The sequence below is a fragment of the Hemicordylus capensis genome, chromosome 2 (assembly GCF_027244095.1).
Source record: "Hemicordylus capensis ecotype Gifberg chromosome 2, rHemCap1.1.pri, whole genome shotgun sequence".
Lineage (NCBI taxonomy): Eukaryota > Metazoa > Chordata > Lepidosauria > Squamata > Cordylidae > Hemicordylus > Hemicordylus capensis.
The window spans coordinates 304552537-304566487 of record NC_069658.1 but is presented as its reverse complement, the minus strand read 5'-3'; the positions used below and the strand labels follow the sequence as shown (position 1 = coordinate 304566487).

The following is a 13951-nucleotide window of genomic DNA, read 5'->3' as shown; positions in this document are numbered from 1 at the left end:
GAAAAGTTAAAAATATAAATATTAGCAATTAGCAGAGTAATTTATTTCCTGAATCATTTAAAAATGTAAATTACTTACGTTGGCTGTGTCAGAGTGATTTTTTAATTTTCTACTAAACTTGAATAACTTAATTAACTAATTTCTAATGTTTAAACTGCCTAATGAGAAATATAATGAATTAAAACTTTAACTATTTTCATTTTTTTAAGCTCTTTTGGAAGAAGAGAGAAAAGCTTATCAACTGCAAGCTGAAGAGTCCACCAAACAAATTCAGGTTCTCCAAGGTATAAAAATGCTTCAGGTTTATGCAAAAGATGTGATAGAAAAGATGCAGCTGATGTAATGAAAAGGGCAAGGAATGGTTGTAAACAAAACGGAATTCCTGTTGCTTAAGACTAACATACAAATTATGCATCAATCTCCAAATTAACAAATTATATCCAAGTTAGCTAGTTAATGCTGAAAATTAATATTTTTATGTTTTTAAAAGAATGCAGATGGAGTAATAGGACATATACATGATTGTTGCTATAGACATGAACCATACAAATATTTTATTTATTTATGTATTTATTCATTCATTTACATACTGCCCTTCCTAAAGTGACTCAGGGTGGTTTACATTAAAATCAAAAACACATAATAAAACAATTAATTTTTAAAAAACAAAACAAAACAAACATTGCTGTTTTTGCTGCTGCTACTACTACTTAATTTTTAAATAGGGTTGGATATCTTCCTGATGCCAAATACTTTGTCATGTAGATTTTAGCTGCTTGCATTGCTTAGGAAGGTTTCTTAATGTTGGGGAGAAGATGGAGGAGGAAGCTAAGAAGACCAAGGACATGCCCCCCCCTCCAAGGGCATGCCCTATAGTTCTTTTCTTTTTGATAATGTCAGTTAGGGAGGTGTCCAGCAATCTATTTTGTGAGATTAGATTGGATCAGTTTCAGCTTGTGACTCTTGAGGATGTGGACAAGCTGCTTGGCGTGGTACAGCCTACCACCTGTTCTTTGGATGCTTGCCCAATATGGCTGATTTCATCTTGCAGGGCTGTTGTTGGAGCTGGTCTAGATGATTTCATTAATACCTCACTGAGGGAGTGCAGGATGCTGCCTTGTTTGAAGGGGGCATCATTAGACCTCTTCTTAAGAAGCCTGCACTTGATACCCTGGTGATGGATAATTATAGGCCAGTCTCCAACCTCCAGTTGTTGGGTAAGATGATTGAGGGGCTGGTGGCTGACTAGCTCCAAGAGGTCTTGGAGGAAACATTAACTAGACCCATTTCAAACTGGCTTTAGGGTGGGCTATGGGGTTGAGACTGCCTTGGTTGGCCTGATAGATGACCTTTGCCAGGGAATTGACAGAGGGAGTGTGACTCTGCTGGTTCTTTTGGATCCCCCAGCGGCTTTTGATAACATCAACTATGGTATCCTTCTAGATTGCCTGAGGAATTTGAGGATAGAAGGCACTGTTTTACAGTGGTTCCGCTCCTATGTCTTGGGTACATTTCAGATGGTGGCACTTGGTGACAGTTGCTCTTCAAAGAGGGAGTCCCCCAAGGCTCCGTTCTGTCACCAATGCTTTAATATCTACATGAAACTGCTGGGTGAGGTCTTCAGGAGATTTGGTGCTAGGTGTTAAAAGTATGCTGATGACACCCAAATCTACTTCTCCTTGTCATCAGTATCAGGAAATGTCATTAGGCCTTAAATTAGCCCCGACAGTAATGGATGAGGGATAATAAACTGAAGCTGAATCCAAGCAAGACAGAGGTGCTCATTGTTGGGGTAATCTGCAAGATGGGTTAGAATTTCCTGTTCTGGATGGGGTTACACTCCCCCAGAAAGAACAGGTTCATAGTTTGGGAGTGTTCTTGGACCCAGCTCTCACCCTGGTGTCTCACGTTGAGGCTGTGGCCAGAAGCACTTTTTACCAGCTGCTGTTTATTTGACAACTCCACCCATTGCTTGAGTAGAATGACTTGAAAACAGTGGCATGCCAGCTGGTAACCTTCAGGTTGGACTACTGCAATGTACTCTATATAGGGCTGTCTTTGTGCATGGTTTGGAAACTTAAGTTAGTTCAAAATGCGGCAGCTGGAATGGTCTCTGGGTACCCTGGAGAGACCACATTATGCCTGTTCTTAAACAGTTGTACTGGCTGCCAATATGTTTCCGGGCAAAGTACTACATGCTGTTTGTTACTTTTAAAGCCCTGAATGGCTTAGGTCCAGGTTACCTGAGAGAGCACCTTTCTCTACAAGATCCCCACCACTCACTAAGATAATCAGAAAGGGTCTGTCTTTGGGCACCACCAGTTCATCTGGTGGTGACCTGGGATCAGGTCTTCTCGGTTGTCGCCCCTAGGTTGTGGAACACGCTCCCCCCCATTGATATGAGAACATTATCTTCCTTAAAGGCATTCAGGAGAGCCTTAAAGACCCATCTTTTAGCCTGGCTTTTAATGATATCTAGTTTTAATTTTTGATTTGGTTTAAATGTGTTTTGATTTTAATTGTTTTCTTATGTGTGTTTGATTTTAATGTAAACCACCCTGAGCCACTTTAGGTAGTGGGATATCAATCAAATGTATGATAAAATAGAAGATACTGTTACATCATCTCTTGGTGAAGTTGTCATTTGGACAAAAAAGTTAGGAATCTAGAATTCTCAGAAAACACCACCATGTTTTTGGAAGGATCTTTTAGGATGAGTGTAGATATATATACTCTTGAAAGAAAGAAAGAAAGAAAGCAGTACCAGTTCTGATTTGTCTTCAACTATAAAGGCTCTATTACTTTCCTTTTTAATCCATTCTGTACATCTTGCTGTTTGTCATCTTTCACAGGTCTCCTTTGAACTCTTTCCATTTCAATCTTCTTATGATTTACACTGCTTTTAAAAATAATTCTTATAATATCGACTTCACGGAAATGTTCACATGTTGCCTTTCTAATGAGAAGCATGTGGATTTGAATTGTTGTCCTGCTTCTTTGGGTGGGCTCCCTTTCCCTCAGTGGCTAGAGCACTCTCAGTCAACACCTTCCTCTGTCCTTTGAGAGGAGAAAGGAAGATGATCTGCCAGTACCACTACCCCCACCACTGTCCTTTACTGTTGTGACTATTTTTTAATCAGTAGTTTTTACTTATAATTTAAAGGGAATACAAAATGAAATGAATTAACTACTTGGAAGCGTCTGTAATAGCCAGGCAGGCTAACAGTAAGGCACAGATTATGAATATAAGCATTTGCATGCACATGTTGAAGTAGTGTTTCGCTTCTCCAACAGCAGCCAGTTACTATTCGTTTTGGAAGATCAGCTGTTTAGGATTAGCATGAGCTAGTGTAGGGGATGAGCATCAGTGATTCTGCTCCTTTCTGAGAGTGCAGCACACTGTATCGGGTGTATTGGAAGTGTCCTGCTGCCATTCTGTTGCCAGCTGTTTTAACTGTCCCCCTTTCCTCAGAATTTCAAACAGGCGAACAGGGATTTGCATCCACCTGTAGGTTTGCATGGTCACTGTATATTTTCATTGTTATAACTGTACATGGACAAGAACAAGCAAGCTGTTTACATCTTTGGCTATATGTGCAAGAAAAATAACACCCCATGGCACAGTTGTTATAAAATTGCAGTAATGTTGGGGCAAATGTCTAAATATTAGAAAAAATTGGACTTCTGTTGGTGTACTGATCCCTCTGCTGCCCAACAGAGTCCCTAACTGAGCTGACAGTCCTGTGGAGCTGGCATTGGAGTTGCCTAGCTGTTGGTGGTGGGGGCCTTCAATCTTCACTTTGGGACCAGATTGTCAGGAGTGGCTCAGGAATTCATAGTGGCCATGACAACCATGGGCCTATCCCAAGTGATCTCTGGACCGACACATAATGATGGTCACCCACTCAATCTGGTATTTTATTCTGATCATGGTGGTGTTCCATGGCTGGGGACTGCAGTCATTTCCCCGTTGTCATGGACAGACCACTATCCAGTTAAGGTAGGACTTGCAACCACAACCTACTTCTGCAGGGATGAAGGACCCATTAAGTTGTTCCACCTGTGGAGGTTATTGGCTCCAATAGGATTCCAAGAAGGCTTGAAAGGGTTTTGAGTTGGATCTGCTGATGATTCTGTCAATGCTGTGGTGCAGACTTGGAATAACAAACTCACTGGAGCAGTAGACACAGTTGCTCCTAAGTGTCCCCTCAAAATTAGCCCTGTAGTATTTGCAAGAATTATAGGAGCCGAAGCGGCAAGGTAGATGACTAGAGCACAAGTGGAGAAATACTTGATGTGAATTTAACAGGTTGCAGCATAGAGCACATCTGAAGATCTATACTCTGGCAGTATGTATGGCAAAGAAGGTGTCCTTTTCTGTCCTTATGTCCACAAGTTCACATCCAGCTGAGCTATCTAGGTTGTAAGAGAGCTAGATCCCCCACACTCCTGGAGCCAGCATAGTGACGTCATTAGACTGTCTTATGGCTGGCAAAGGGAGGCAAGATGGGCTGTGCAGGGGCTGCAGGGACTGCCTCAGATCCCACCCATGGGCCAACCTCAGTGTCACTATGCCAGTGGTTTAAAGCACAAAACTGACTCTAAGTTAGGAATGGCATGGATGATGGAAGTCTTGACATTAAACCATTGTAATGCAGCATGTTTAGTGTGCAAATCATTTTTTGACTCTCAGTAAGCTTTAAAATTCAGTCAATATTTCCTTGATAGAGTTAGACCTTGTGATTTACCTCCCTTACAGTTCAAGAAAATTTAATTTCCTTTAAATGTTTACAGCTCAGCTGCACAGGCTACAGGAAGATATTGAACGTCTTCGTGAGGAAAAGGAGAATGAAATCTCTGGTACTCGAAATGAATTGCTTAGTGCTCAGAGTGAGATTCTTTTGTTACAACAAGTAGCTGAAAAGGCTGCATCAGAAAGAGAGACAGACGTTGCAAATTTGCAAGAAGAGCTTCAGAAAGTGAGGGCTGAGCTTGAACAGTGGCGCAAAGAGGCTTCAGAATATGAAAAAGAGATTATCAGTCTGCAAGCCAGTTTTCAGCTAAGGTGTCAGCAGTGTGAGGAGCAACAGAGAGAAGAAGCCATTCGTTTACAAGGTATGACATAGGCACCTTTATAACTTACAGAGAATATAAAGTATTGTCAGTGTTTTATGTTCTTCTTTGGTTTCTTCCGTTGTTGTGCTACTAAACTGAGAAGATGGAAAATGTGCAGATGTTTAAATATGTTAATCTAAGGTATGGAACTGCCATCTCCCTAAACACTAAAGCATTTAGACCTGTGTGGTTTAAATAGGGGGAACATGGTAGAGGTTTATAAAATTATTCCTGTTGTGCAGAAAGTAGAGAGGGCAAGAACCATTGAGCTGATTACCATGTGTATAGAGGAGCCAAGAAAAGAATTAGAAGCTTGAATAAATTTTGAAAAAACATTGACCAGTGCAATTAGCACAGAATGAAATTATGTAACTCTTGGAGATTTAATGATGAAGAGGCCAATTGGAAGTGCTTACAAACAGTCTTTCAGAGACCTTCTGCAGTAATTAACACAACTGTTGCCAATCTTGTAGGTGCAAGTGTACACGTATTCAACACTATGTTCTATGCTACTATTATATATTAGTTAGCTGTCATAGATCTTATTGTAGGTTAGTGGTTTGATGCATTTTCTCGAAGCTGCATGATACGTTTCAGCATAGTTTAAGCAGTCCTTCTTCGTGGTCTCTGTGCATCACACTTGGGTTATGCACCTGTGCAGCCAGCAGGTTCCAGAAACTTCCATAACTTCTCCCTTGAAAGCAAAAAAGGCAGGAACAACTACCGTCTCTGTAGGATAGAACCTGGCACGCCTCGGTATTTCGTCGACTGCCCCCAGAGTTGTGTAATCTTCCTCTGGCTTCGCCCTTGATAATCTCTACAGTTTATTCCTACCTTTCCTCACTTTCTTTTCCTGTTGGTTATCTACCTTTTTGTGTGTTTATTTTGCACCGTTTCCCCCCCACCCACCCCCCACCACCACCACAATCGCAGGCTGCGGGGAGCTTATCACCGCTTTGGCTAAAACGTCAACGTCGGCTTCTGAGGCCACGCCTGCACAGGGCTTGCCCCTGCGGGTTCTGGCATTGGGCCTGATACTCCCTCCGACCCCAGCACTGCTCCAGGACTCTCAAGGCGCTCCCACAGGCCTCGCATCATCATATGCCCACTTGGTACCGGCCTTGGTACCAAGACAGCCTGCGGAGCCGACTGGAGAGAGGGGCAAGGTTCCCAATATGGGGGCAGGGCTGCAATGATCGGCATCAGTGCTCGGGACCAGGGCGCACAGCCTGCTCCCGAAGAAGAAGAAGAAGAAACAAAAGAGGCCGGCTGCAACCAAAAAAGCAGGACAGCTCAGAAGACGAACAAGAGCAGGAGCTGGGCCCACGAAAACGTAAGAAGGAGGAGAAACATGTGCCCCAGTCTCCTATACCAAGCCCTATCTACCTATCTCCCATCCGATGGGAGGAGCGGTCCTTGGGCTCAGAAGTTCTGATTCAGCCATACGAACTGCTGGTGCCGCAAGATTCCTCTTTGGAGGACTAGGCAGACCCCTATGCGCCCAGATCCTCCAGCGACTCATCTGGGGACTTGTCCCCACCAACTCCCTCTCCCTTGGAAGTCAGGAAAGCCTCACCGACTACTCCCTCATTGAGATCCTGATTCCCATTACAGACCAGGCAGGCGCTTACTCGCTGAGTATATGACCAGTATGTTTATCCCTCCCGCTACAGGCCTTACCCAGCGCCCTTTCCAGGGGACCATACCTCCTATAAGTGGCGGGATACCAGGAGAAGAACGTGCTCCCGTTTGGGTTCTAGAATGGACTTGCCAACTAGCCCAGGGAGACACCCGAGGAAACAGAAACAGAAAAAGTCCAAAAGATGCAGCTCTCTGGTCCCTGAGCCCTCAAATCCAAACAGGGCCCCCACCCCCCGTTACCAGTGGCTCCCATACTTTTGCTGCCACCCCTGCCACCGGCGAGACCAATCATTCCAGACGTGGAACCACCAATTGATGCCGATCTACAACCCCTGGATGCTCTGGCTACCCCGGAAGGAAAGCCAGTAGACAGTGACAACACGGGGGCGGATCAGCCTGATGGCGCCACCTCAGCAGAACTTAAGAACTATCCTGAGCGTTTGCTTCGCATAGCCACCTCGCTTGCCTTGGATACCTCGGATCCCAGCTCGCAGATTGAGGACTCTATTTTCGAACTAACCCAGCCTCAGATTGCGGGGCCAGTTGCCCTTCCTCTGATACCGATGATTGCTCAAATCATCAAATCGGCTTGGGAAAAGCCGGCGTCGGTCCAGCCCAGCTGCAAGAAACTGGAGGGTATGTACAGGGTGCGACAGCAGGACACCCACTATCTCACTAGATACCCCTTCCCTAATTTGGTGGTGGTTGAGTCTGCGCAATTGAAGTCGGAGCAGTGGCTGCTGTCTACCCCTTCCAATAAGGAGGGCAAAAAGCTGGATGCGCTGGAGAAGTGTGTTTATTCTGCATTGATCCTTCTCCTGAGGGTGGCAAATCACCAAGCATACTGGGCGAGGTACCAGCACTTTATCCTAGAAAAATTAGCCCCGTTTCTGAGCCAGCTTCATTGGAACCAAAGGGAGGCAGCCACCACCCTCCTTCAGGAGGGCAACCGGGTACTTAAGCAACAACTTCAGTCCTCAAGACACTGTGCAGATGCAGGATCCCACACCATGGCAGCAGCTGTGTCCCTAAGAAGACTGTGGCTTTGGGACACATCACTTTTGCAGAAAGCGCATACCCGCATAGAAGAGTTACCCTTTGATGGGGAGGCGCTTTTTGGTCAGCAAACTGATGACACATTGGAAAATGCCCAGAGACACAAGTTTTGGGCAGTATAAAAATATGTATGTAAGTAAGTAAATAAATACATAAAATTAAAAAGTGCAGAAACTCAGCTCCACTATGGGAATGGCCTACTCTACATCTTCCTTCTCTACCTTTTTCTCTAGGAGGCGCTGTTGGCCGCGTTATGGCCAACATAAGTCACAAGGCTATCAGTCGGACTATCAGTCGAGCGATTCCTTTCAACAGCAGGGCAAGTATCAACAGCACAGGGGCAACACCTCCACAACCTACAAATCGAGGTTCTCCAAGTCTAAGCCATCCTACCCCAAGAGACAGTGAGACTGCGGCTTCCCAGCTGTCCGGGAATTACGATGTGTGGGCAGCCATCACTTCAGACATTTGGGTGCTTGTTATTGTCTGAAATGGCTACCATATAGAATTTGTCTCCCCTCCACCCTTTTCAGGCGTAAAGGTCACCAAGCCTTCCCCAGAGTTACTGAGCGAGATACACTCCTTGTTGCGAAAAGGGGCCATAGAAGAAGTTTGCTCCCACCTGGATGTGGGTTTCTATTTGACATACTTTACTTTACTGGTTCGCATCCATCAACCTAAGAGACGTATACTTCCTCCTGTCTATCGCGCCTCATCACTGCAAGTACCTTCGATGCTCTGTGGGCGGCAGGACGGACCAATACAAGGTCCTGCCGTTTGATCTGGGGTCAGCACTTCGTGTCTTCACGAAGTGCATGGCGGTGGCGGCGGCTCACCTCAGACTGCAGGGCATAACCGTATTTTTGTACATTGATGATTGGTTACTGGTGGCTGCCATGCCGCATCACCTGTTAAAACACATGCATCTCGCCCTTCGCCTGCTACAGGACTTGGGGCTGGAGGTAAACTTGGGGAAACCGGCACTCACTCCAACATAGCGAATAGAGTTCCTGGGAAACATACTGGACTCTACGAGAGCAAGGGTGTACTTGGTCCCCCACAGGGTGGTCAGTCTCCAAACTGCAGCACACGCCTTTTGTCGGGAAAGGAAACTGAATGTGCAGGACATACAGAGGCCTCTGGGGCTAATGACCTCTACAACAGCCACACTTCCACTGGCGCACTTCCATATGAGGCACCTTCAGGCATGGTTTCTGGACAGTTTTCACCCACTGTGCCAACACCCAATGCATGTCCCTCTGGTCTCCCGAGGAACTTTGATCGGCGGTCCGGTGGTGGACGTGGAGGTCACACCTTCAGGAGGTCACACCTTTCTGAGACCTTTCCCGCAATTGTCCATAATTGGCTGGGAGCCCACTGGCTGGGGGTCCACTTCAAGGACCTCACAGTGGTTGGGCTCGATCAGACACAGGCACATCAATTATCTCGAGCTACTGGCCATTTTTCTAACATTAAAGGCTTTCTGCCACTGGATCTGGGAGTGCCCGGTTCTTATCCTAATGGACAACTACAGACTGCTCTTACCTGAACCGGCAGGGCGGGACAGTTTCACGGAGCCTGATGCTGCTGGTGTTGGAAATGTGGCTATGGTACAAGACCCAAGGGATATGGCCGACGTCTGTTTATATAGAAGGGACTTCCAACTCTCTAGCAGATGCCCTCAGCCACCAGACGACCAGCCCCAACGAGTGGTCCTTGGATCAGAGAACACTGAATGACCTATTCTGCAACTGGGGAACCCCATCTATAGACCTCTTCGCTACAGCCGCCAACAAGAAGTGTGAATGCTACTGCACCTGAGCGGGAGCCAATCAATGGTCTCTGGGCAATGCCTTCCTTCAGCATTGGGGTCGGGAATTCGTCTACACTTTCCCACCGTTCCCGTTGATCCCCAGGGTCCTGGAGAAGATGAGGGGAGACGGGGCAAGGACTATCTTGGTCACCCTGTGGTGGCCAAGACAGCCCTGGTTTACCAGTCTCTTTGATCTGGCCAATCTGACCTTCTGCCACTTACCACTGAAACCCCATCTATGGACTATGGCCGGAGGTTGCATCCTGACCTGGAGTTGCTCCGCCTCACAGCTTGGAAGAATTAGGACCGGCCCTGCTCCCAGACCTGCTTAAATGGGTCCTGGAGGCTGCAAGGAAGCTGTCTGCACGTAAGAGTTATGTGGCTAAGTGGAAACGTTTCTGCTCACACGCCGTGGAGAGACACCTCGACCCCGAGAGGGCACCGGTGCTGGCTATTCTGGAATACCTCCTGGCTTTAAGGGAATCCGGCCAAGCTCAGACCTCTGTGTGAATACATCTAGCAGCGATAGCATCCTACCACTGTTCCTCAGGTTTGTTCACCAACCCACTGGTTAAGAAACTTTTGAAAGGCTTGTTGAATTTATTCCCACCTGCCCCACACGTGTTGCCCTCACGGGATTTGCAGCTGGTACTTTTGCAGTTGATTTTACACCCGTTTGAGCCCTTGGCCACGTGTAACTTGAAGCTTCTTTCGCTAAAGACAGTATTTTTGGTCGCCATTTAATCGGCATGAAGAGTTAGTGAACTTTGGGCCCTTTGTTGCGACTTTGCATATTTGGTGTTCCACAGAGACAGAGTTGTGTTGTGTCCTAACGTACTATTCAGACCAAAGGTGGTTTCAGAATTCCACGTAGCTCAAGAGTTGCGGTTACTGGTCTTCTACCCCAATCCTAGCACGGACAGGGAACGGGCCTATCATTTCCTTGATGTTCGAAGAGCATTAGCTTTTTCTGTTGACAGAACAAACACCTTTAGGAAATCCTGTTTATCAGCTATGCTGGTCCAACCATGGGCATGCCCGTTTCGACTCGGAGACTATCCTCCTGGGTTTCCATTGGTTTGGCCAATAAGGTTACAAAGAAGCTGCTCCCTAGTCTAGTTCGGGCTTATTCAACGTGCACGGTGGTGGCATCAGAGGCGTTCTGGCATGGGATTCCTGTAGAAGAGATCTGCAGAGTGGCGACTTGGCTGAGCCCATCCACCTTAATCCGTCACTACGCCTCAAGCTGCTGCATTTGGTGCTTTGGTGCTACAGTCGGTTTCTCGATAGGCTACTCTCTCCAGCCAGGTAAGTGCAGCTTGCTGTGACCCCAAGTGTGATGCACAGAGACCACGAAGAAGAAGGGCAAGTTTCCTACCTGTAACCGTAGTTCTTCGAGTGGTCTTCTGTGCATTCACACTCCCACCTGGCTTTGCCACTGCACCCTATCTCAGGACTCCTGTTTTGGTCCCTGTCTGGCTGCAGCAGTCTCCAAGACTGAGGCATGCTGGGTTCTATCCTACAGAGGGAGCCAGGGGTGTAACGAGGCTGGAGTGGGCCCAGAGACAAAATTTTAAAATGGGCCCCTCGCTGATACACACACACTCACTTCACATGTGACTTGCCTCGGGGGGCCCCTCAAGGCGTGGGGGCCCCCAGGCAGCCGCCTCCCCTTGCCTAATGGTAGTTACGCCCCTGGAGGGAGCAGTTGTTCCTGCCTTTTTCACTTTCAAGGGTGAAGCTATGGAAGTTTCCGGAACCTGCTGGCTGCACATGTGCAAAACCAAGTGTGAATGCACAGAAGACCACTCGAAGAACTACGGTTACAGGTTGGAAACCTGCCCTTTTCACCCTTGCAATGGTTCAAGTTAACAAAAAGCAATTGTAATCTAAATATTGAAGTATTTGTAGTTAATCATATGGTACATTATGTTGCCAGTGCTGCACACAATAATCTGAAAAAGTGTTTTCTGAATGGGGCTTCAGTTTTTACTACAAAATAGATGTAACTGTTAATATGACAGGTATGTTTCTGGTTAAGACTTATCTGAAGGTAGAACTGAAAATATTTTAAGATAGCAGTGAGCTTTGTGGATAACATAGCATTACTTGGTTTCAGGTGAACTTGATAAGTTGAGAGGGGAGTGGACTGTTCTGGAAGCTGAAAGCCATTCATTAAAGAAGGAGAATTCCTTGCTTGCAGGTGAACTTCAACGACAAGAGAAGGAGCTACATAAGTAAGTGCTGCTGTATCTAATGTGGGAACTCCATAAAATATTGAATGGGTGAAATAGGTCCTTACTGTATACGTATATTAGGTGCAAGCTTAAAAACAAAATAAAAAACTGTTAACTAGAAGCATTAGATACTCTATATCTGGCACTCCTCAGTTGGTTGCCTAATTCTGAAGGAAAGTAGAAAAGGTTATTGAGATACTATGTACTGTGTGCATGCATGTGCATACGTTCTCTCTCTCTTTCCCCACCCCCCACCCCTTCGACTTGCAATGCCCCTTCGAAGCAATGGCTTAGTATTGCAAGTTGCATTGGTTGAGAATTTGGTCTTTTTCAGCTGAGGAAAATGTATACCCTTCAATGAACAGAACAGTGTAATGAAAAGTCACTGGAGCAGGCTGCAAAGGCTGCATAGACACAATGATCTTTTTTGGAATATTGGTCTGAGTGCTTTATACTACATGAGATGAGTCAAGAATTTTCTGACTGCCTCTCTGCTTGTTGTGGGAATAACCAGATAGGACAGTTCCTAATAGCAGGGGAGAGAGAGAATATATTGAGAATACATTGATCAGAGCATATTAAATGACCTTGACTAAAATTCAGAGAACTACCTGACTAGCTCCATGCAGCCATTAGGGCTTTGGGCTCAACAGCTGCTGTGCTGCTTAGCAAACCACTTAGGAAAATTTAAGAAGCAGGATGGGATGGTGCAGAGAAAGTAAAACATTCAATCACTGTGCAAAAACCCCTTTATGATGTCCAAAGTAATTGTCTAGATTACTATGCCTGTGTTGGATCTCTTTGCAATTACTGAATATCGTTTTTGTTGTTGTTGTTGTTGTTTTGTTTAGCAGTGGAAAGATTGTCTATGTTTTGGTATTGTATATTTTTCATTATCTAGAGTTGATTAAAATTCCATTATAATAGTAGTTTATTTACCACCAGGAAGTCTTTCAAATTGAGACTTGGTTGTAAAGACAGATTGTAGATGAATAGGCAAATGAGTGATGACCCCAGCTTGTCTTCCTGATTCCCAACTGACTTGACTTGACTTAGACTATCAACAGTAATTTTAGGGGCCAATTTTTTTTGTTACAAATTAACAACTAGAAAACATTTTCTTGTGCTTCCAAAAACAAAGTAATTTTTTTCCTTGTTGTATACAGCAGGCCTAGATGCTGTGTACTAGATGCATTCATGGGGATAGTGCAGATGGAATGCATTGTACAGAAGTTAAAAAGCTTCAAAGTTCAATCTAAAGAAGATAGATTGCTAAAAAGCATTTATTTGTAAACATAAAGCATTCTCTTTGGATTTGTCCTTCTGCAGCTCCCATCAACAGGGTTTAGCACTTACTAGTGATCTGAGTGTTCTTGAACTGACCCGAAAGGAACTTGAAAATAAGGTGGGATCATTGAAAGAGCAACATCAGCGAGATACAAATAGCCTAAAAACCCGTCTTAACGAGGCAGAAAACCAAGCCAAGGATGCTCAAAATGAGGTAAATAGGAACAATTTTAATGTTGTTTACATTTGTATACTTAAATTAACAGATAAATGTTCTAGACCCAAGTCATAATCTAGAAAACCAGCAAATTACTCTGGGCATCAAGCTGAGCTCTTGACTTTTTCTTTTAGCCTAGTTGAGCTTATGTGAAAGTATTTTCTGCGTTGTGGTTCAAAACTGCGAGTGAAGCATGTTTGTTATAGTAAGAAATGTAGTACAGTGCTCTTTTTAAAAGTCATGTCTCACTTTTTAATGTTCTAATTGACAACAGAATTTCTCTGATTATGAACTTCCTTCTCTTCTCCTTTTGGCATCCTCCCTGTTAAAGTGTGGACAAGCGTGAATATGAATCCCTGAATGTAATCTAGGAGGAAGAATTAAATAGACCTGTGCCAAGCTGTGGCTGAAGCTGAATACTCCACACTGCTCCTCCTGGCATTGCACAGAGGCTGCTGTTCCCATTGGGCAGACCTCTTCTGCCAGTGCCAGTGGGGCTCTTTTAAGAGAAACAGAGTTATGCTGAGCCCCAGTTCTATCTTGGAAGGTGTGCATGGAGCTCTGGGAAGTGTAGTAGTGTTGGGC

General features: G+C 45.1%; 1 protein-coding gene across 30 annotated transcripts in view; it reads left to right on the top strand.

The window, feature by feature from the left end:
• Window positions 1–13951, top strand: part of SLMAP (sarcolemma associated protein) — a 159841-nt gene that overhangs the window by 118930 nt on the left and 26960 nt on the right. For all 30 annotated transcript variants that reach the window (XM_053292447.1, XM_053292437.1, XM_053292436.1 and 27 more), the window contains 4 exons: window positions 210–284; window positions 4795–5115; window positions 11745–11862; window positions 13192–13363. In XM_053292447.1, coding sequence (XP_053148422.1) covers window positions 210–284; window positions 4795–5115; window positions 11745–11862; window positions 13192–13363 — 686 coding nt within the window. The remainder of the gene's footprint in view (window positions 1–209; window positions 285–4794; window positions 5116–11744; window positions 11863–13191; window positions 13364–13951) is intronic.